Below are 22,415 nucleotides of genomic sequence, written 5' to 3'. Positions count from 1 at the left end.
TCAGATAGGGGGTCCACGGCCAATTACATATCATTTTGGGGGGTCCTTGGCACAAAAAGGTTGAGAACCATTGATTTAGAAGGCATTTGTAGAATCTTCCTCAGGTCTTAATGGGTTAAAGACCTCTTATGAATGTATTTATTTATTAGGACAGATTATGTGTAACTCTTGTTACTTTTCCTAGCATCTATAAGGTGATAATATCTGTCTTCATATCTTGGTTATTCTTTATGTACTCTTGTGCATTAACTACTTTTAACCTGGTGTCCTTCTGTTGGGAATGTCATTATAGGCAAACATTTTCCAAAATAGCAAACATAGCAGATCCACACACAACGTGATGCATTGTAAGCTTGTAGATCGTCTTTTTCCACAATGTGGCACCGTCAAATTACAAAGTTTAAAATAGGGCTGAAGTGGTTCAAAGGAATTGATTATTTGTAACTCTTGTGACTTCATCCCAGCATCAAATGATACATTATCTGTCTTCATAGCTTGGTTCATTCTTTATGATAGTTTTAGAAGTTAAATATATCATACATTTAAAGTTTTTTTCACCAATGTATCTTTAACCTTAAATGGATACAGTGTCTATTATTATTTGGTTCTGTTTATGATGCAGAGATCAATATTTCATGTTGGTTTTCATTTAAATTGTTGCAGTGTCTATGCTCAAGAAACAACCAAGTTCCTGGGGAAGCTCTTCTGTGAAGCAGCAGAACAGGAAGAAGAAACAGGAGAGAAGATTCTGCAATTGTTGTCTTCTGTGTGTAATTACAAAACATTCCCCCTTATTGACTGGCGTGATGATTGGAAACACAGGAAGCATCAATGTGCTGTGTTACTGGACCTATACTCCTATGTGAAGAACTATGAGACTCAAACAGGCAGAAGTGTGCTTCCAGCATTACAACCAGTTTACCAGTCAGTTCCTACAGTCTGGTCCATAGACCTCTCAGAGAGAAAGGTCTCCCTCCTCCTAGAGGTGATGAAACTCCAACCAGAGAAGAAGAAACCAGTAGAGCTGAGAGGCTGGTCAGATGAAGAGAGTGAAGTGAGGATCTTCCTTCAGTGTCTACCCTACATCTCACAGCTCAGGTTAATGTGTTTTATTTCATTTAATGTTTGTCTACGTATAAAAGCTATCTCAACATATTTATTTATTTATTCACATTTTCAAAACATTTCAAAAATAGCAGATCTACAGGGTCACAACACATCTTGGAGTGACGATGTGTTGTGAGCTTGTAGATCGGCTATTTTCATAGCACGACATCGTCAATGACGAAGTATGAAATAGGGCGGAAGTCGATCTTCCTTCAGTGTCTACACTAACTACTAAACCTTACAGCTCAGGTTAATGTTGTGTGTGTTAATGTATTTGTCTATGTATAAGCAATGTCATTCTCAACAGAGGAGAAGATGATATATGATTTATGCACTTTTATATATTTAAAATGATCCCTAGCTAATAAGCCTTATATGCCTTAATACATTATAATTGCCCTATAGAAAAATAAATGACAACACCTTTGACAACAAAATTGAAAACACCTTAAATATTTTATTTATTTTAGAAATAGTTCATCTTTAACTCAATAGGGACAACTCCCACCGATAGTTGATGTCATTTGAACATGTGTGGTCCAGCCCTATGGAATGTATGGAATGCATATGCTAATACAAAGTATTTAAAATATTGTTTTGATGCTCATATTAACCTTAGGAAGTATTAAGTTGTTTTTTAGTTAGCACAATTATTCCATACATTCCATAGGGCTAGACTACACATGGACATATGACATCATCAACTTGCAACTATTAAGTGAAAGACGAACTATTTCTAAAATAAATAAGTAGGGCAATTATAATGTATTTAAGGCATATAAGGCTCATTAGCCAGGGATAATTTTTAACCACTGTCAACCTGGTGTACCTATTTCGGCAAGCATTTTCAAACATTTAAAATAATTGCGGAAATACAAGCTCTCAACGCATTATGATGTACCATGTTGTGAGCTTGTAGATCAGCTATTTGTACCACGTGACACAGTCTATTACAGTACAACTATTGTGATCATCAAATAATACACAATCTGTCTTCATAGCTTGATTATCTTTATAATAGTTTTATAAGTTAAATATATCATACTCTTTAAAGTTTTATATAACATATAGTCGCTGATGAATAACTGATTCATATTTTAGACATTTTCCATAAATATACAAAGTTACTAATTCTTAACATGATTGTGTCTGTTACAATATTGGTAATGTAACATGTTCTTCCATAACTCATACGTGTTTCAGATGTAAACCAGGATTCTTCCAGCACACATGTAAATCCATCACTGTTAGATCCAGAGAGGAGGTGGAACAGCTAGTCTCTCTCCTCCGTCTCCTTGATTTCACCCTGGAGCTGACAGGAAAGTTATGGACAAACACCTGCAAGACTGTGGGGAAAGTTCTGCAACTCTGTGGCTCTAGAGTGGATCTGGTCCTGAGACCCAGCAAGATCTCTCTCAAACGAGTTTCACTGCTTTTTAGACATGTGGCACAAATCCATAAGCTAGGGTATGTTTATTAGATTCTGTAAAGCTACATTTTACCATGACTATGATTTATATGATGTAGCTTTAGGATTAGGAGTGTTCATAACTAAAATATTTTAATTTTTTTCAGGCTGTCTGAAAGCATGGTGTTGATGCTTTTTCGATTGGTAAGAACAGGACGTTTGCCCTGTCCAGTGGCTATTGAAGAGCTTTCTCTTCTAAAGACCACGCCACAATCAGAGAGACTATTGTCCAGGGTTGTTAGTAATGTGTCATCCCTGCTGAGACACTGGCCAGTCAGATGTTTGGACATGACCAAGTCCAGCATCCATTCATACCTCCTCCTTCCACTGTTGAGTCACCATGATCACCTGATAATCAAGTAAGTCAGTTTGATTTGTTGAGCCATAAAACATGTCAGTGATAAAAACCTTAACAAACTTCATCCTAAACATTCTGACAAATGTGTCTACATTCTCTGATCCATCGTTTCATTAGACTGTGTCCAGAGGTTCTGCAGCAGATAGCTGGTGTTGTGTTTACAGCTCAGGATGAGGACTTGACAAAGTGTTTCCTGGAGAAGGTTGGTGGAGATCTGACCTCCTGCTCTCTAGACTGGGAGGTTGTTCTCTATCTGCTACAGCAGTCATCAGCCCAGATGATCACTGTGGACTTGAGGAAGAACAGGATCTCAGAGGGAAGCATCACAGCTCTTTTACCCTTTCTGGACAGAGTTGTATTTAAAAGGTGGGCTTAAAATTACTACTGAATGTATATAATAGTTAAAAAAGATTTGCTTCTACAGTTAGTGTTACTGCAATTGTAATTCAGCATGTTATATTAACAATATTCCATGTTTTCAGACCCAGTCCCAGCTTCACATTGAGTGCCATCAGAGAGACATTTAAATGTTGTTCCAGTGACTGTGTGTCCAGTTTATTGAGGTCATTAGAATATGTAATCAACCTGAACAACACAGAGCTGGACACAGTGGACTGTGATGCTCTGCTCTTTACCCTCAAACACTGTGACAAAGAGACAGAACTCAGTCTGTTGTGGACCTCCATACCATCACAAGCAATGAAGAACATCCTGTACTCTCTGGATAAAGTCTCTCATCTCAGGTAAGATGGATGTAGACAATTATCAATGGTTTAACATCATTTATTATTTTCTGTGTAAATATAAACATTATGAATACATTATTATCATAGATGCGTAATTCAAAGTGTCTAGTAGCTTTGTATGGTTATGTATTTTTCGTGTGTTATTAATAATTGATGAATGAAGTGATGATTAAATGTGTTATGTTGTACATCCTCATACCAGTGTTGACAGGAGTCTGCTGCTGACGTTCCTCCACTGCTGCAGTACCTGTCAGACACAGCAGGGGGCAGCAGCAGCAGCAGGTCTGCTCAGAGCTCTACAGTACAGACTGGATCTGTCCTGCTCCTCCTCTATGGACCTGTCAGAGCAACAGCAGGAGGTGTCTCTGTCTCTGACTGTCACACACTGCAGGGACATCTCTACTGTCCTGACACACAGCAGCAGCCAGGACACACAGCTCATCCTATCAGACTGTGAGCTAGAGGACAGTGGACTGGACCTGTTGTTCCCTGTCCTCAACAGAGTCCATCTGAGGTGAGAAGGACAACACTTTGCTGCCTGCTGTTGCTTTTTGTCTCCACCAGGCCGAAGGCGAGGCCGAGACTATGTTTTGCCCCCTGTCTGTCCGTCCGTGTGAGTGTGTGTCCGTCCGTGAACAGCTAATCTCCGGCACCGTTGGCCCAATCGACGTGAAATTGTGCACACACACTCCCTGCATACCAGAGCAGAACCTCTGCCCAAATCTTTTCAGATCGGCTTGTTATAGCGCCACCAGGAGGCTGTTCTTTGCAATAACAACCTTTTTGATATTACTCCTACAGATTTTGTCCAAACATCACGCAAATCGGTACACATTATCTCTATAGTCATGTGATCAACACGGATCTGTCCAATTTATCATATTCCATCCTGATTGGCAATGATTGGAATCTAAAGTTTGCAGGAATGGCTCGTTTTGAACAAAATGCCTCAAATCATGAACGCAGCGCCTGATTGCCCAGAAACTTTGCACTCACATTCCCACTAGGCAGAGGAAGAAATGCCACCCGTTTCACATTGGCCTGTTATAGCGCCACCAGGAGGCCTATTTTTGCAAAAAGAAATGTTTTAGAACATATAGGTTTCCTACCACATTCATCTCAATGTTCTGCTCATTATTGTGTATTTCTTCTCCAGATGCAGCAAAGCCCTCCTTCTCCAGCTCCTATCTCTGGTCTCTGAGGGCAGTGAAAGGAACACCGTGATGAGAGCAGGTTCCCTGGCTGGAGCCCTGGGTGGAGAGCTGGACCTCAGTGAGACCAGACTAGATCAGAAGGCCTGTAGATGTTTGGCCCTGGTTCTGGAACACTCTGAGGGACTGACAGAACTGGACCTCAGTCACTGTCACCTCACTGACCAGCTACTAGAGACTCTGATCCCCCACCTGCACAAAGCACACGTCCTGGAGTGAGTAGAGTGAGTAGTGTGTGTGTGTGTGTGTGTGTGTGTGTGTGTGTGTGTGTGTGTGTGTGTGTGTGTGTGTGTGTGTGTGTGTGTGTGTGTGTGTGTGTGTGTGTGTGTGTGTGTGTGTGTGTGTGTGTGTCCATGAGGTACTAATCTATGTCTTTGTTCTTTCTCTTCCTTGTGTTGTTGTAGTCTGAGTCACAATAGTCTCACTGATGCTCTAACAGACAGATTAGTCCAGCTGCTCTCCATCAATACCTCCATCCAAACTGTACGGTGAGTAGAATGGACTTGGGTTTGAATGTGTTCATTATTAATAGAATATCTTATTGTTCTCATGTGTGTAGATCAGTCATCAATGTGCTTTACTAACCACATCATACCTTTCATGTCTTTCCAGACTCTTCAACAACTGCTTCAAGGACAAAACCTCCTTCCTGACAGACAAACGCTTTGAAACATGGTGAACCAATCAGCTGTAGAGAAATGTGTCACAACAATGGCCCACAAATGTTATAGTTATGAGTCAATTGTGCTTTAACACAATGAGTGCCAGAGGTTTTTTAAAACAGGGTACATCCAGTGCCAGCGTTTCTTACCGGTGTTTTTAGATCTGTAGAAACCACCATGAGGACCCGGATGAAATAAAGGGTCTCTGGTCGATGGCCCCGTCTAACGACTGGAACAATAATATTTCTACCGCGATCTGCCATTGCAGAGATGGCCTGTTTTTTTAGGGGGCCTTCGTCACATCCGTCCATTTCCTTTTAAAGGGTCCTAGGATCATTCCTAAGTAGCGTTAAAGCGCCCCTTGTGGAAAAAACAAACAATAAAAAAAAGATTCTCGTTTATGGCACTCAAAGGGTGTATTTGCAAACACAAAGTCAACAGAGTTTGTCTCTGGTGATTTGCTGCTTTTCTTTTTTCCATTCATTGAAATGGTACAAACAATGTGAAGCTGTATATACTGTATATTTGTATATATTTCATATACTTATAGCATTTTACCTAAGTTGTATATTGTACAGTTTTAGTGCCATTTAAATTGTGAATAGTTTCAAATGTTGCTTTGTTGTTCTGACATCTTATCAGGAGACATTTAAAGCAGCATTGTGCAATATGTTTATATATTATATATATGCAATATGTTTATATATTATATATACGTGCAATATGTTTATATATTATATATATGCAATATGTTTATAGTAACAATACCTGAAAATAATATGCAGGTACAGTAAGCTTCTTGAAGTATTTTTTGTAACTGGTATAATATTTATTTATACATTTATTTTTAAATGTTCAACACAAAACTAAATGCGAATTTCAACAAAAAGAAGAGACAGAAACAGAGAGATGTAGGAACATGAGGTTTGATGCACTGGATTCCTTGTGGAAAATGAAATGATGTTTATGTAACTTGGTGGGAATGATCATCTGGCTGCTCTGAACAGGATCATAAAAGTCAATGGTTGCTGTAAAAAGGTTCAGTAACCTACAGTACCAGGAATACAGTAAATAAAGGTCAATATTAATGCACAAAAGAAGAAACAAATGGTATTAATTTCTAAGTTGTAGAATATGCATGTAAACACATGACATCCTCCTGAAGGTAGTTGTGAACATGGTTTAATGTACACATGGTTTTTAAGTCCTGCTGTGTGGACTATTTAGTCATGAAAGCAAAATAGCCGATTTACAAGCTCACAACGCACTGTGGATGCGCTTGTAAATCAGCTATCTTTGGCATATGACGTCCGTACGGCGGAGCATACATGAAGCATTGTTTTTATTTTAGTTTAGCTGCAGCTTTAACTCATTTAGCTGGGGACCCCCTGGAAACCCCCCCCAAGGACCCCTGGGGGACCCCAGGCCCCACTTTGAGAACCACTGCCCTATAGCTAATGTTAATTAGGATCAGTGACAGGAAGAGGAACACGTCTTTATCTGAACTCTTTGTTTCTGACAGAAACCAGACAGTAGTTTGAATCATCATGTTAGAATCAATAGTGTATTTTTATTCAGTAATGACTCAGTAATGATCTCTATTAAAGATGAAAAGATTCCTATTCAGTGTGAATGATGTGTCATACCTGTGTATGCATCGTATCGTCTGTCAGGTGGAAACCTTGTATGTCCATAACTGTTACTTTTCAGGAAATAGAAAAACAAGTTCCAATGGATCCAATGCAGTTATTTAGTAAGAAGCTACTTTTCATTGGTAAAATATGTATAAACCCCAGACACACCCTTAACCACTCACTTTCACCAAAACAGCCAATTTACAATCTATTTTTTTTACTCAAAAGGCCTCGATGGTTCAGTGAGTGAAGTGTTACTGGCGGCAAGAGTCAATACTTTTCCGGTAGGAGACACAAAGAGTCTCCTTTGTGTCTCCTGTCTCCATCAAATGATTGGCAAACAAATGTAAATGTTTGTGGTTGCAAGAGAGCTTTGGAACTTAATGCATAGATTCATGTGTCGCTTGGATGAGTCAGTGAATAATAGCATCATTGTCAGTATAAGTAGCCCTGTGAAGAGCTGCACTAGATACTCCTCTAGCCTTAGGAGACACTGGCTTAAAAGCCTGTGTTTATAACTGTCCCAAATGGCCTGTCTAACATGTTTGTTGTCTCCGCCAGGCATGGCAGAGAGTATGTTTTGCACCCTGTCCGTCCGTGTGGTTCTGTCTGTGAACAGCTAATCTCCGGCACCGTTGGCTGGATCGCAGCGAAACTGTGCACACAAATTTTTTGGCTTACAGATTTTGTCCAAACTATTTTTCATATTCCATCCTGATTGGCTAAGATTGTCTTCCAAAGTTTGCAGGAATGCTCAGTTTTGAACAAAATGTCTCAAATCATGAACAGTGTGCGATTTCCAAGAAATTTTGCACGCACATTCCCACTAGGCCGAGAAAGAAATGCCACTTGAACATTTTCAAATCACCCTCATGGTGGCGCTGTAACAGGCCGATTTGTGTTTTTACCTATAACTGCACCGATCTGTGTAAAACGTTTTATGCGCACTCCCTGTAAAACAGTTTTTGATATTACTCCTTCAGATTTTAACCAAATGTCATGCAAATCGGTACACATGATCTATATAGTCATTTGATTTTTCATATTCCATCCTAATTGGCTAAGATTGACATCTAAAGTTTAAAGGAGTGGCACGTTTTGAACAAAATGCCGCAAATCATGAATGCAGCTCCGATTGCGGTGAAACTTTACACACAGATTCGCACTACGTTGAGGAACAAATGCCACCCTTTTAACATTGCCCTATTATAGCGCCACCAGGAGGCCGATTTTTGCAACAAAAAAAAAAACATTACTCCTATACAAATCACGCAAATCGGTAAACATTATCTCTATAGTCAAGTGATCAAGACGGATCTGTTTGATTCTTCATATTCCATCCTGATTGGCACATTCCCAACATTGCTGGACCACAATAACCTACCTGACCTGATCGGAGACCTGTGGTCCGAGGAGCCCTTTTTCTAGTTTGAATTGTTTTTATTTTATTATATCATGATTCATGTACCATTCTGCTTCCATCTATCCAGTCCTAACATCTCATTCATAATAAAAATATCATGGAAAATTGATCCTTTGTATCATTTTAATGACGGCATTCCAGAGCAAATAAACAACAGAAAACAAAGAGAATAAAACTTCTCTGTTATAAATAATAAATAAAGTGAGACTAGTGGCGTGTTCTTTCACAGAAAGGCCTCGTCTGGAGGGATCATCAGTAAGTCGTCCATTTCTTCCTGAAGGGCAGCAGCTTTCTCACTGAGCAGCATCTACAACACACAGAGACATCATCTGATAGACATGATATGAAGTCAGTTTAACATTCATCTGATAGACATGATATGAAGTCAGTTTAACATTCATCTGATACACATGACACCAAGTCAACATTCAAAGACTAAAGTAACACCTCTGTCTCTATGTGGGTGCTGAGCCAAAATGCAAACAGCAAAATCATGAAGAGAAAATAAAATCAAGGTGGCTCACAACTAGAAATAATTTCTTTGCTGAACTGACTTGTCTGAACTGACTTGTCAGTTCAGCATTTTCAGGTGAGTTCATACAATCAGGAATGGAACGATTGATCAGCTTACATTTATAGTGTTCCAGTTTAGTTTTATCTGCTCATTCATGAGTTTCACCACTTCCAAATTCATGTATCCTGTATGAGTTCTCTCATACTCTCGTATCTTAACATTACCTTAACATTAATGTTGGGTTTATTAAAGAGCTGGAGAGATGAGGAGACCCCTGTTACTGAACACACACTCTATAGCAATGGTTCTCAAAGTGGGGTCCAGGGACCCTCAGGGTTCCTTTAGGGGGTTCTAAATGGATCCTAAAGGGTCCATTTGGTTCCATTTGTACACTCTCAGAGTTAAGGGTAGTCCTTGAAATGTCAAAGTTTGAGACCCACTGCTCTATAGCAACGATTACCATCAGAACATAGAGCTTTTTTTAAAACCTATTTTAACTAAAGAAATATCACGTACACCACCTTTAAAAACAGAGAAAGCTCATCCACTCACTTTAGCAGAAGCCACTATTTGTTTGGCTTGTTTCTTGTAGAGGTTTTCTACGCTGTCGGCCAGAGCGCCGGGGTCGGCGTTCGCCAGATGAGACAGAGTCTTAAAACCAGCGTTGTAGAGCTGCTTCGCTCTGGACTGTAGAGAAACACACACAACACATCGCTGTGTGAATGTGTGTGTGTGTGTGTGTGTGTGTGTGTGTGTGTGTGTGTGTGTGTGTGTGTGTGTGTGTGTGTGTGTGTGTGTGTGTGTGTGTGTGTGTGTGTGTGTGTGTGTGTGTGTGTGATGCACAATCTATGTCATACATGGGCAACTGGCGGCCCGGAATGTGGCCCACAGGTTAATATCAGAATAGTGATATATTATTGATTTCAGCTGTTATGATTCCAAACATGACCCGCTTTAATTACTTCAGTCTACAGCAGCGCTACTCAACCCGCGGCCCGCATGCGGCCCGCATGCGGGCCGAACGCAGCGTCTTGGCGGCCCCCTCATGGTGAAAAAAAAAATCTTTTTTTTTTTCTTCTTTTTTTAAGCACAGGATTAAAATATACATTTCCGTTCAAATATATGGGTTGCTAAAACATTTTTCAAAGACAAACAGACAGACATACATACAGGTGCGTCAATTGTTACAGGTATAATGCATAGTTTGCTATGCATTTCGGGTTTTTGGGGGGGTTTGACCCCCACATTTTTCCGGCCGCGCGGCAAAGGATAGGTCGCGCGCCCAGGATAGGTGTCCCTTATTTCAATCTCTGGGAGTTGGCAACCCTAACCTTGCCTTACCTTAGCTTTTGCTGAACTGATGCCACTGGACATACACACAAAATAAACTGGTACAGTGAAAAGAATATGATGTCAAAATGTACATTTTCTTGTGTGTTACAAAATCGAAAAATCCAAAATAGGACCGTCATTTTTATGGCGGCCCCTTGGACTTTTGGTATTTTGCTGAGTGGCCCCTGAGCCATCTTAAGTTGAGTAGCCCTGGTCTACAGTATATTAGTAGCTTAATAACTAGTATTAACATTCTATTGTCTTTTTTATGTCCAATGTGTTTGTATTTAAGTTCATAAAGTTAACATAAGTATAACTAAATGCATTTGAAATGAAATAAAAATTTTACTTTTCAGGATTCCAATTCAAAAATAGCAAAAATAGCAGTTTTGAGCTTGTAGATCGGCTATTTGTGCTACTTTTGTGTGACAGCGAAGTACGGCTTTAATTTAGGAAAAAAGTTAAAATACAGAGATAAGAGGTGTCTGCCCTCTGACAGTATATGTAATGTGTTCCTCTGGAGTGAGTGTGGAAATATAGTGGTCCTCTGCATCATCAAAGTTACATCATCCCTGATCTATGTAAAGTGTTTTGGATAAAAGCGATATATAAATGCACCATTTAACATTTACAGTATAAGGGTAACTATAGGGAACAGGATGGTACGGACTCATCTGGACTCAGAACATCAGACTACAGTATAAGTGTAACTATAGGGAACAGGATGGTACGGACTCATCTGGACTCAGAACATCAGACTACAGTATAAGTGTAACTATAGGGAACAGGATGGTACAGACTCATCTGGACTCAGAACATCAGACTACAGTATAAGTGTAACTATAGGGAACAGGATGGTACGGACTCATCTGGACTCAGAACATCAGACTACAGTATAAGTGTAACAATAGGGAACAGGATGATACAGACTCATCTGGACTCAGAACATCAGACTACAGTATAAGTGTAACAATAGGGAACAGGATGGTACGGACTCATCTGGACTCAGAACATCAGACTACAGTATAAGTGTAACTATAGGGAACAGGATGGTACGGACTCATCTGGACTCAGAACATCAGACTACAGTATAAGTGTAACTATAGGGAACAGGGTGGTACAGACTCATCTGGACTCAGAACATCAGACTACAGTATAAGTGTAACTATAGGGAACAGGGTGGTACAGACTCATCTGGACCCAGAACATCAGACTACAGTATAAGTGTAACAATAGGGAACAGGGTGGTACGGACTCATCTGGACTCAGAACATCAGACTACAGTATAAGTGTAACTATAGGGAACAGGATGGTACAGACTCATCTGGACTCAGAACATCAGACTACAGTATAAGAAGTGAAAGCTGACCTCCATGACCCCGGCCACCTCCATCAGAGGGATGAGGTCAGCCTGGACACAGTAACTCAGCCTGCGGGTCAGTTCAACCAGGAGAGCTTTGAACGGCCACAACTCCTCCAGCTCCTGATAAACACACAGAGAACAACAACATTATCAATGTATTCATCAAGTCAGATACTGTTGGAACATCCTTAACACAATGCTGATCAATCTGATCTGTGTGATACTAGTCTGACAACGTATGATGATTAAACCTTTATAGTGTGATTATAGTGTGATTATAAGTCACTATAAGTGTTCATTGGATGCTTTAAAGGCAATGGCATTATTGGAGGTGTAGGCAGAACGGTTGTTCACTTTACTTAAAGGGCAAGACCACTGTGGTAGAGGTTTGGGTTGTGTAGTTACCTTGCCATGATGTAACTCCAAAAGGTGGACAAGAAATCAAAAAGTATTGCTCCATTGATTGAAAACATGCTCCTCATTGACTTACATTGTACCGTAAAACGGCTCTCAAAGTCACTCTTTTAGCGTGTAAACAAACGCAAACAAAGTTGATTAAAATAACAATAGCTAAATCAACAGGAAGTTAACATTTTTATCAAAAAAACAAACAGTACCGAGTTTGGTGATGTTCTATATTGTCTGAATCAACTTTGTATACGTTTGTTTATGTGCTAAAAGAGTGACTTAGAGAGCTGTCTCAGAGTACAATGTAAGTCAATGAGGAGCATATTCAGACATAGTTCGTGTCCACCTTTGGAGTGACATCATGGCATCAAGGTAACTACACAACCCAAACCTCTACCAAAGTGGTCTTGTCCTTTAAAGCACATGAACATAGTGTCAATGGAACCACATGTTAAAGAACAGCATCAGTGTAGCACACAGGAACAGGAAACAGTACCTCAGTGAACAGGAACAGGAAACAGTACCTCAGTGAACAGGAACAGGAAACAGTACCTCAGTGAACAGGAACAGGAAACAGTACCTCAGTGAACAGGAAACAGTACCTCAGTGAAGTGCAGCACACAGGAGCAGAAGGCTGAGGAGGAGCTCAGTAAAGTCTGGAGGAATCCTCTGCTGAGCTGAAACCTCTCAGCAACGCTCCACAGGTCTGTGTCCTTCAGCAAGGAGAAGAGAACCAGAGCCAGGTACAACCGATGAACCACCTCCATGTTCACACTCTGAAATATACACATACACACTTATTACACCATGTACACACTCTGAAAAACACACACACACACACTTATTACACACTCTGAGAAGCGCGCGCGTCCCGTCGTCTCTTAAGCACGTTGTCTGTGTGAGCTTGTGTCAGACGGTAACAGTGTAACACAGTGACTCTATGGATTCGACGCATGCGCAGTTTGGTCATTCATCCCATCGATCGGGGGGCCATCCCACAGCTGGGGAGCCGTAACCATGGCGACATTCTTTTACATAAAAACGCTAATAAACAGCTGACATTTGGGGAAAGCGAAAAACGGGCTTCGGTGTTACGTGCACATGGTAATGGTCAATGGCTGTGTGCAAATTCAGATCCATTGCTCCAGCCACTGAGGAGAACCGGGCAGAAGAGATGTTGGGCTCTAACCACACACCACACAGACAGAGCTTTGTAGAATTATAGAAGGATGTTCACACTCTGAAAAACACACACTCTTATTAAGCCATTAATGTATACTTTGGCTGCCGCGCTATGAGCTTGTAGATCTGCTATTTTTGAAAAATCATGACATGTTTTGCAAATCTTTGAATATATATTTTTAAAGCAAATTATTTTAACTCAAATCGTTGCTTCTGATTCTACAAATGTCTTCTAAATCCTAACAGTTTTTTGAAAAAACGTATGTTGCTATAATCAGTGGTTCTCAAACTTTTTCATGTCAATTACACAATATGTATTTCTCAAAACATGTTGTTCCAGGGACCAGAAGCATAGATTTGAGGTAAAAATGTTCGCTTTAAAAAATATATATATATTCAATGATTTGCACACATTTTCACGATTTTTCAAAAATACCAGAACTACAAGTTCATAGCACTATGAGCTTGTAGATCTGCTATTTTTGAAAAATGACACAGATGTGTTCCCGGTCTTAATGGGTTAAACCATGTTCACAAACACACACAAAAAAAAACACACTTATTACACCATGTTCACACTCTGATAAGATGTATGCTTGTTCAGTTGGGGGGTAAAAAGGCATTTAAATATAAATTAACCTTCAATCACACTAAAAATCATAGTCATTGGTCGTAGAGGCTTATTGTCGGTATCAGAGGAGAACGTGGGAGTCTATCCTGTTACAATGTGTTAGACCTCTGAGAGATGGAACGCTGAGGTGGAGAACCACTCCCTTTGTATGCCTTTACATAAAGCCCTTTGAATGGGCTTAAATCTGACCTTTTTGGTGGTCTGTCCAGCAGCCTTCCTGGTGATCAAACTCTCAGGAACTCCCACCGCAGCGCACATCCTCTGTTCTGCTGCCGACAGCACAGTGAACTGAAAACACACATTTAATAAAGTCTGAACACAGTGAACTGTAAAACACACATTTAATAAAGTCTTAATGTTAATTTATGATTCATATTTGTATTGCTTTTCAATTCCCAAATTGAACATTTGCAACATTTTAGAGAAAGCCAAAGGAATAAAGAAAACAAGAAAGAATAACACAGAATAAAACAAAAGGGAACAAGAAATAAAACAAGAAATAAAAATAAAACAACATAGACCTACAGTAGAGATAATAGGGCGATGTTCTGTTTAGTTTTGTTATTTAAACAGCAGAACGTACAGTTCAGACATGAGTCAGTGTGTTCACATTTAAACAGTGTCTCCCTCTTCTCTGGTTTTAACAGGCAGCCGTCCACTGTGTCAATACGTCTGAAACAGAGCTTTTCTAGAGACGCTATCTGAACCAGAAATTCAGGGAGGAGGCAGAAGGACTTCTTTAATGTTCATTCATACTTACTAATGCCACTCCACAAATACCAGTCAACATGTTCAACTCAACCCAACTTTTTTCAGTTGAAAATACAGATGGAATTACATTTGAAATAAACAATAGGCACCTAATAGTTTTTTGCCAGACCCAAGGGGGTCGGGCTTACCTGAGGCTTTGTACCTGTTTCGTCCATACATGGGCATGGTTCATTTGTCCTCCGGCCCCAGCCATAAAAGTCTGTCCCCCTTTCGTCCATACATGGCCATACACAGGCTGACACGTCATGTGAAGTCCGGCTTAGCCGTGACGTAGTGCATGTTTTGTACCTATTTTCTCCATACATGGGCATGCCCCCTTTGTCCTTAGGCATGCCCCCTTTCCTTAAGCTCCAGCCATAAAAGTCTGTCCCCCTTTCGTCATTCTACATATATGGGGATGTCGGAATTGAATTCTTCTTTTCCTCTGCACACACTCTGCAGACACGTCAACCGAAGTCCGGCCATTCAGATGAAGCTCAGGCACTGGCATGAGTAAATAGGCATAGGGAACTATTCATGACATCACTATTATGTCACAAGTATGTAATTAAGTAAAGCTTAAAAGCTTAATCATTCTGGGTCTGGCAGAACCAGGTCTCCTGGTCTTGTTTAGACTAGTTTAGAGATATTTCTGCTTCTATTACATTACAGTACACTGGAGAGAGTCAGGAGAGAGGAGGGTTAGAGAGATACAGAACACAAGACAGATTTGAACCCATGCCAGTGCCATGTTTAGCAATCAGTGGTTCTCAAACGCTTTAATTTCAAGGCCCCCCCGCCCCATAACTTTGAGAGTGCATAATGTGTACACCCTCAGAGTTACACACCTGTAAGGGTCCATTTGGAACGCTGAGGGTCCATGGACCACACTTTGAGAAGTAATGTCATAAGATGTTACCATGAATGTCTTTACCTGTCTTAAGTACACCATCCAGTTCATACATGGGCAACTGGCGGCCCGGGGGCCACATGCGGCCCCCACCTTCACTTAATGCGGCCCACAGGTTAATATCAGAATAGTGATTATATTATTGATTTCAGCTGTTATGATTCTAAACATGCAAACATGACCCGCTTTAATGACTTCAGTCTATATTAGTAGCTTAATGACTAGTATTAACATTCTATTGTCTTTTTTATGTCCAACGTATTTGTATTGAAGTTCAAAAAGTTTCCACTTAAAAATATAGCAAAAAGAAAATTTGAATTCCAATTCAAAAGTTACAAAAATAGCAGATCTACAAGCTCAAAACGCATCGCACTGCGACATATTTTGAGCTTGTAGATCTGCTATTTTTGCTACTTTTGTGTGACATAGAATGGCCCGACAGTAATATGTAATGTGTCCCTCTGGACTGAGTGTAGAAATATATAGTGGCCCTCTGCATCATCAAAGTTGCATCATCGCTGATCCAGTATGATGTCATACAGTATAAATGATGTCATACAGTATAAATGATGTCATACAGTATAAATGATGTCATACCTGTCTTAAGAACAGCATCCAGTCAGGTTTACAGTGGTGGATCATGTCATACGGTGTGACCAGGTACAGCAGGTGGAGGAAGCTGTCCAGCAACAAGCCCTCCAGGCCCTTAGACAGGTCTTTATACAGTATGTCACAGTAAGACAGGTCCACAGAGCCTACAGAACACACAGACAGGTCTTTAGACAGTAAGACAGGTCCACAGAGCCTACAGAGCACACAGACAGGTCTTTAGACAGTAAGACAGGTCCACAGAGCCTACAGAGCACACAGACAGGTCTTTATAGTAGGTCATAGATCAGAATTCTTGAATATATATTCTTAAGGTGTTAAACAGAAAGCTATTTTTTTTAGTTTTTGTTCTGCTAATAAATTAATAAAAAGTTTAATCAAATATACATTTTTCAAATTGATTAGATTAATTGTAGCAATGTTGACAGAACATGGGTCATATAACATCACATGATATGTTATATAACATATGTTATGTGTCATATAACATAACATATAGCATCAGTAATGTGTGGTTTAGAACTCTTTAAAATCAGGATCAGATCCACAAAGCTTGCCTTGTGTGAGCTCTGTTCTTCACTCTGCAGCCAAGTCCAGCATTAATGCTTCTCCACCTTTATTTTCCTCTTTAGTAATGTATCAATGTTTATATATTATCCATTGTTCTCAACGTCTACAATACAATAAAATGACCCACACGCCGTCTACACTTGTACAATAAGGACAACTTTATTTAGGCAACGTTTCGGTCTATAGACCTTCCCAAACGTTGTGCGGGTCATTTTATTGTATTCTAAATGTATGAAAGGTTATCATTATGAAAAGATTAATAAACCATAAAGCAAATAACTAAACGCTGAGATGACAAGACAGTTGAGTTGGTGACCTGCAGACCATGTGACTGTCTTACCTTTATAGGTGGCTCTGCCCAGCTTGGTGACCTGCAGACCATGTGACTGTCTTACCTTTATAGGTGGCTCTGCCCAGCTTGGTGACCTGTAGACCATGTGACTGTCTCACCTTTATAGGTGGCTCTGCCCAGCTTGGTGACCTGCAGACGGCCGTGTGTCTCTGAGGACACGGTGACCAGACCTTTGTCCTTCAGAAGCTCCACAGCCTGGTCAGCCACCTCCTGTAGACTCCTGTCCACACACAGCTGCTTCTCCTGGACACTCAGCAGGGTGCTGGAGAGGAAGGCCCTGACCTCCTCCACTGAGCTGCTGATCTGAACAGAGAGAGAGAGAGAGGACACCAAACCTGAGTGAGACACTTCACCAGTGGTGGAAAAAGTACTCTAATTCTTTACTCAAGTAAAAGTACCAATAGCAGATCAATAGCAGATCTACAAGCTCACAACGCGTCGCATCGCGACGCGTTGTGAGCTTGTAGATCTGCTATTTTCAAATAGCCTAGTTATAAAATAGGGCTGAAGTGGTTAATGTATGTTTTATAATATAATAATTCAAAATCTACAAAGTAAATAGTAACTAAAATTTTCAAATAATTGTAGTGGAATAAAAGTACAATATTTGCCTCGCAAATGATGCAGTGGAGTAGAAGTAAAAGTACTGAGTAGTACTAGGTAAAAAATGCCTCACAACTGTACTTAAGTACTGTACTAGAGTAACCACTGCACTTCTCACACAATAATAATAATAATAATAATAATAATACAATTTATATGTATAGCACCTTTAATGACATAAATGCAGCTCAAAGTGCTTTACAGAGCAAAAAAACATAAAAAAATAAAATGGCATACAAATGATGGCTAAAACAAAAGGCAGTGAGTCACGCAAAACAGTAAAGACATGAATAACAACAGAGATTTAGAAGGAAAAAAATCAACTAAAAGCAAGAGTGAAGAAAGCTGTGCTTTAAAACTGTCCACAGAGGCTGCCTGTCATGCCTGTCTTAGGTGTAATGGGAGTTTATTCCAAGCCGTCGGCCCGTAGAAGCAGAATGCTGCTTCACCGTGTTTTTTTACATGCCATTTCAGGCACTTGGAGTAGGCCAGCACTAGAAGACCTGAGGGGGCGGTTTGGAACATATCTACATGTAGGGAGGAGGTCATAGAGGTAGGACGGTGCCACAGACGGTTGATCTGAACAGAGGGAGGACACGGTAGTGTTGATTTTGACAGCAATTTTTTATTTAGTTTCAGTCATAGTCTTTTGAATCAAATTCCATTTATTTGTATTCATATTTTATCTGAAATGTTTTAGTTTTTGTCTAGTTTTAGTTGACTAAATATCATCAGATTATAGTCGACTAAATCTACAGTTGATTTAGTCGACTAATATGTATGTTGGCGGTGTCTTGATGGCGTCATAATGGCTGATTTTACACTTGGTTGCATGCTGAAAATAACTGATCTACAAGCTCACAACGCGTCGCGCTGCGACACGCTGTGAGCTTGTAGATCTGCTATTTTCAGAGCGCAACACCTGAGCGCAACCAACCATAAAATGTCTTGTCTTTTAGTTCTACTGGATCTCTTCTCCACTAGATCCCTCACTAACATTTTAGTATAGTTTTTATTTGTTGATGAAATTGTCAATATATTTAGTTTTAGTCATCTCATCATAGCAGTTTTTATGTAGTTTTCGTCAGTGTAAAAAGGTAGTCGACAAACATTTTTCTTTAGTTTTAGTCGAGGAAATCAACACTGGGACACGGTGGTGGGACACTTCACAGATTAGTAGATGTAGATCAAAGTATAAAATATTACCCAGATGCGCTCCTGGTTGTAATGGTTTAAGTCCTTATTTTTACATAAATGAATGTTGAATGAGTTTTTAAGGCTCTGCAGAAACCCTGCATGGTAATGAACAGACTGACTTGTATCATCAGAGGAATACATGACACTTTGTCCTCAACAGAAAACACTTCTGAATGACAGAGCTGTTCATTATGACAGCAAACGTTGATTTAGTTTTAGTCAGTGTTTTGAATAAGAGACTATGACTAGGTCTGGACCTCTGGCGTAGCGGTACAGGCACATAGGCTCTAAAGTAGCCTGAAAGAGTGTTGCAGGTTCGAGTCCCGATCCCGACGGCCTTTGCTGCACGTCACCCCCACATCTCTCTCTCCATTTCCTGTCAATAATCAATAAAGGCATAAAGCCAAAAATAATAATCTTTAGTTGACTAAATATCATAAGATTTTAGTGGACTAAATCTAAAGTTGATTTAGCCAACTAAAATGTATTCTTGGCCTGATTTACACTTCGCTGCGTGGCAAACATAGCAGATCTACAAGCTCACAACGGTGTGTGCTTGTAGATCAGCAATAAAATGACTTGTCTTAAGGCAGGTACAGACTGCAGGACCTTTAAGTGGTCGGGGGGTCATCTGATCGTTAAGCATTACACACTGCAGGAGTTTATTTCTTGAAATCGGCTGTCATAATATCGTTGTGGTCTTCACAACAGGATTGATCCCCGACAAGGGCTGACACACTGTAGGATAGTTCACTAGGATGCTATCTCCAGAGTCAGACCCAATACATACATTTGTGTTTATTCCAATTCATTTTAATCGACGTATCCCGTGATATGCCTCTCTCCCTCCTCTCTCGCTCTTTCTCTCTCTCTCTCTCTCTCGCTCGCTCGCTCGCACGTCAAGTGCGCAGAAGCGGTCAGTGACAGAGTTGCCATGTCCGCTTATTATAAGCAACTTTGGGATAGTTTTTCTGTAAAGTTGCTTGAGTGTAGTTGCTTTTTTGGCCTTGTTTCCTAATGTTGTTTGAACCAGTTGTTCTCAAACATTTTCATGGCAAGGACCCCCAAAATAATATTTGTCCGCAGAGGCGCAGACCTCCCCCTTCTGAAAATATGTCGTGCCATAGACCCTCATACAAGATCTGCGTGGATTTGGAAAATATTCCACAATTCCCCCACCCCAGATTTCTTCTTTAAAAATAGCCTATCTACAACATGAGCTTGTAGATCGTCTATTTTCAAGTATCCAATGTATTTATATATATATGTCACAGGGTGAATGGAGATCCAGGGTGATTGAAGACAGAGCGCTCGTTTTTAGGCACGGGGCTTCGGGCGAGGCGGGGCTTTTCGAGACAGGGTTTATTAGCGAGGCTCGCGAGGAGGAGAAGGAGTGTGAGCTTGTAGATCTGCTATTTTCAAAAGAAGGAGGACGCGGCGCTGCGAGGCGGGGGTTTATTATGCGAGGCTCGCGAGGAGGAGGAGCTCCTCCTCCTCCTTCTCCTTCTCCTCCTCCGAGGAGGAGAAGGAGAACGCGGCGCCAAGAGGCGGGGCTTTGATGCGACGCGGACCTGTCTTTTGTTGTTCCCCCCCACATAGCAACCAGGAAGCTACGCTAGGGGAGCGCTGAACACACGTTCACACGCACGTCCATGACGGAGGCGCGCCGCCTTAGTAGAGCTTGAGGCCGAGGAGGCGCGCCCTCGCGCCTCCAGGCGCGAGTGCCCGCGCTGACCGGCCGATGCTCTACTAGTCGACACAGCGCCGTTCGAGTTGTAAACCGATAGGGACAGAATAGTTCTTTTCATGGATCACTGTGTGCGTGTGCGTGTGTGTGTGTGTGTGTGTGTGTGTGTGTGTGTGTGTGTGTGTGTGTGTGTGTGTGTGTGTCAGGGAGAAACTAAAACAAAAGCCAGCAGAACACAATAAAAGTATCTTAACAGTCCATTGAAAGCATGAGCGCGTGTGCGTGCGCGCGCATGTGTGTGTGTGTGACTGTGTGTGTGTGGGTGGTCGCGGCCATATGTGCTTGTGCACAAGCCTGGCTTGTGGCTCCCTCTAGTGTTTCTTCTACAGAATTGCTGGGTGGGTAAAAACGAGCGAGCCTTCTTCAATCACCCTGGTTCTCCATTCACCCTGTAACATATATATATAGGCTTACAGTTGTTTGGCTTGTTTTCACAAACCTGGTTGCTTATTTCTCTCGCAAAATCTGGCAACACTCACACAGACACAGACACCGACACACACACACACACACACACACACACACACACACACAGATCTCTGTGTGTCTCTCTCTCTCTCTCTCTCTCTCTCTCTCTCTGCAATAGTCTCAAATAAACAGCCCCCCTTAGAGCACGCAGCAGCACGCTTGCTCACTCTCATTCTGTTTTATAATAATGTTTAACTTAATACAGTACTGGACGCTATGCGGGGGATCTGTTTGTTGTGGGGGGGATCTGTTTTGTGGTCATAGCCACGGTGGCTGTAATGTGCTCTCATTGGCTGTAGCGTGCATCTGCTCGCAAGGTGGTCGCAGCTCCTTTCATACTGTACGATATTGTCTGCTGTCCTGTCTGGGACACATCTGAATATCTAACATGGTAGTTATCGGAAAACGGTCGGAAAGACGTCGCAAAGCGGATAATCGCGGCCACATCGTCTCGCGGAACCTTTCACACACAGCGAGCATTAGCTCGCCGATCAAAGGCCGATCTGTGTCAGATCGGGAGGTTTTGTCGGCGAGCGCCAAAAAAGGTCGGCAACAGCAATATCGTACCAAATCTCCTGCAGTGTGTACCTGCCCTTAGTTCTACTGGATCTCTTCTCCACTAGTCTTAGTTCTACTGGATCTCTTCTCCACTAGTTTTAGTTCTACTGGATCTCTTCTCCACTAGTCTTAGTTCTACTGGATCTCTTCTCCACTAGTTTTAGTTCTACTGGATCTCTTCTCCACTAGTCTTAGTTCTACTGGATCTCTTCTCCACTATTTTTAGTTCTACTGGATCTCTTCTCCACTAGTCTTAGTTCTACTGGATCTCTTCTCCACTAGTCTTAGTTCTACTGGATCTCTTCTCCACTAGTCTTAGTTCTACTGGATCTCTTCTCCACTAGTCTTAGTTCTACTGGATCTCTTCTCCACTAGTCTTAGTTCTACTGGATCTCTTCTCCACTAGTCTTAGTTCTACTGGATCTCTTCTCCTCTAGTCTTAGTTCTACTGGATCTCTTCTCCACTAGTCTTAGTTCTACTGGATCTCTTCTCCTCTAGTCTTAGTTCTACTGGATCTCTTCTCCACTAGTTTTAGTTCTACTGGATCTCTTCTCCACTAGTCTTAGTTCTACTGGATCTCTTCTCCACTAGTTTTAGTTCTACTGGATCTC

The 22,415-nt window shown here is 41.0% G+C and overlaps 2 protein-coding genes across 5 annotated transcripts in view; one reads left to right on the top strand and one right to left on the bottom strand.

Moving 5' to 3' along the window:
- Positions 1–8,673, top strand: part of LOC308079711 (uncharacterized protein) — a 107,994-nt gene extending 99,321 nt beyond the window's left edge. The window contains exons 22-30 of the mRNA XM_080421272.1: positions 664–1,098; positions 2,311–2,574; positions 2,683–2,934; positions 3,051–3,299; positions 3,416–3,676; positions 3,882–4,193; positions 4,836–5,105; positions 5,295–5,378; positions 5,503–8,673. Of these exons, the coding sequence (XP_080277398.1) occupies positions 664–1,098; positions 2,311–2,574; positions 2,683–2,934; positions 3,051–3,299; positions 3,416–3,676; positions 3,882–4,193; positions 4,836–5,105; positions 5,295–5,378; positions 5,503–5,569 (2,194 nt within the window). The 3' untranslated portion in view covers positions 5,570–8,673. The remainder of the gene's footprint in view (positions 1–663; positions 1,099–2,310; positions 2,575–2,682; positions 2,935–3,050; positions 3,300–3,415; positions 3,677–3,881; positions 4,194–4,835; positions 5,106–5,294; positions 5,379–5,502) is intronic.
- A 72-nt stretch (positions 8,674–8,745) lies between these two features.
- The window catches only part of helq (helicase, POLQ like), a 49,982-nt gene continuing 36,312 nt past the window's right edge, over positions 8,746–22,415 (bottom strand). The window contains exons 13-19 of one of the 4 annotated variants that reach the window (XM_080420694.1): positions 17,329–17,533; positions 16,297–16,454; positions 14,229–14,327; positions 12,829–13,002; positions 11,825–11,938; positions 9,676–9,810; positions 8,746–8,916 (exon numbers count right to left, since the gene is read on the bottom strand). In XM_080420694.1, coding sequence (XP_080276820.1) covers positions 8,833–8,916; positions 9,676–9,810; positions 11,825–11,938; positions 12,829–13,002; positions 14,229–14,327; positions 16,297–16,454; positions 17,329–17,533 — 969 coding nt within the window. In that variant the 3' untranslated portion in view covers positions 8,746–8,832. Of the gene's footprint in view, positions 8,939–9,675; positions 9,811–11,824; positions 11,939–12,722; positions 13,003–14,228; positions 14,328–16,296; positions 16,455–17,328; positions 17,534–22,415 lie in introns of those variants that run through there. The other 3 variants (XM_080420695.1, XM_080420696.1, XR_013932585.1) reach the window with 3 other exon arrangements.

Source organism: Gymnoscopelus braueri, assembly GCF_963280865.1.
Source record: "Gymnoscopelus braueri genome assembly, chromosome: 23".
Lineage (NCBI taxonomy): Eukaryota > Metazoa > Chordata > Actinopteri > Myctophiformes > Myctophidae > Gymnoscopelus > Gymnoscopelus braueri.
Note: the sequence above shows the minus strand (reverse complement) of the source record. Positions and strands in the feature narration are given on the sequence as shown.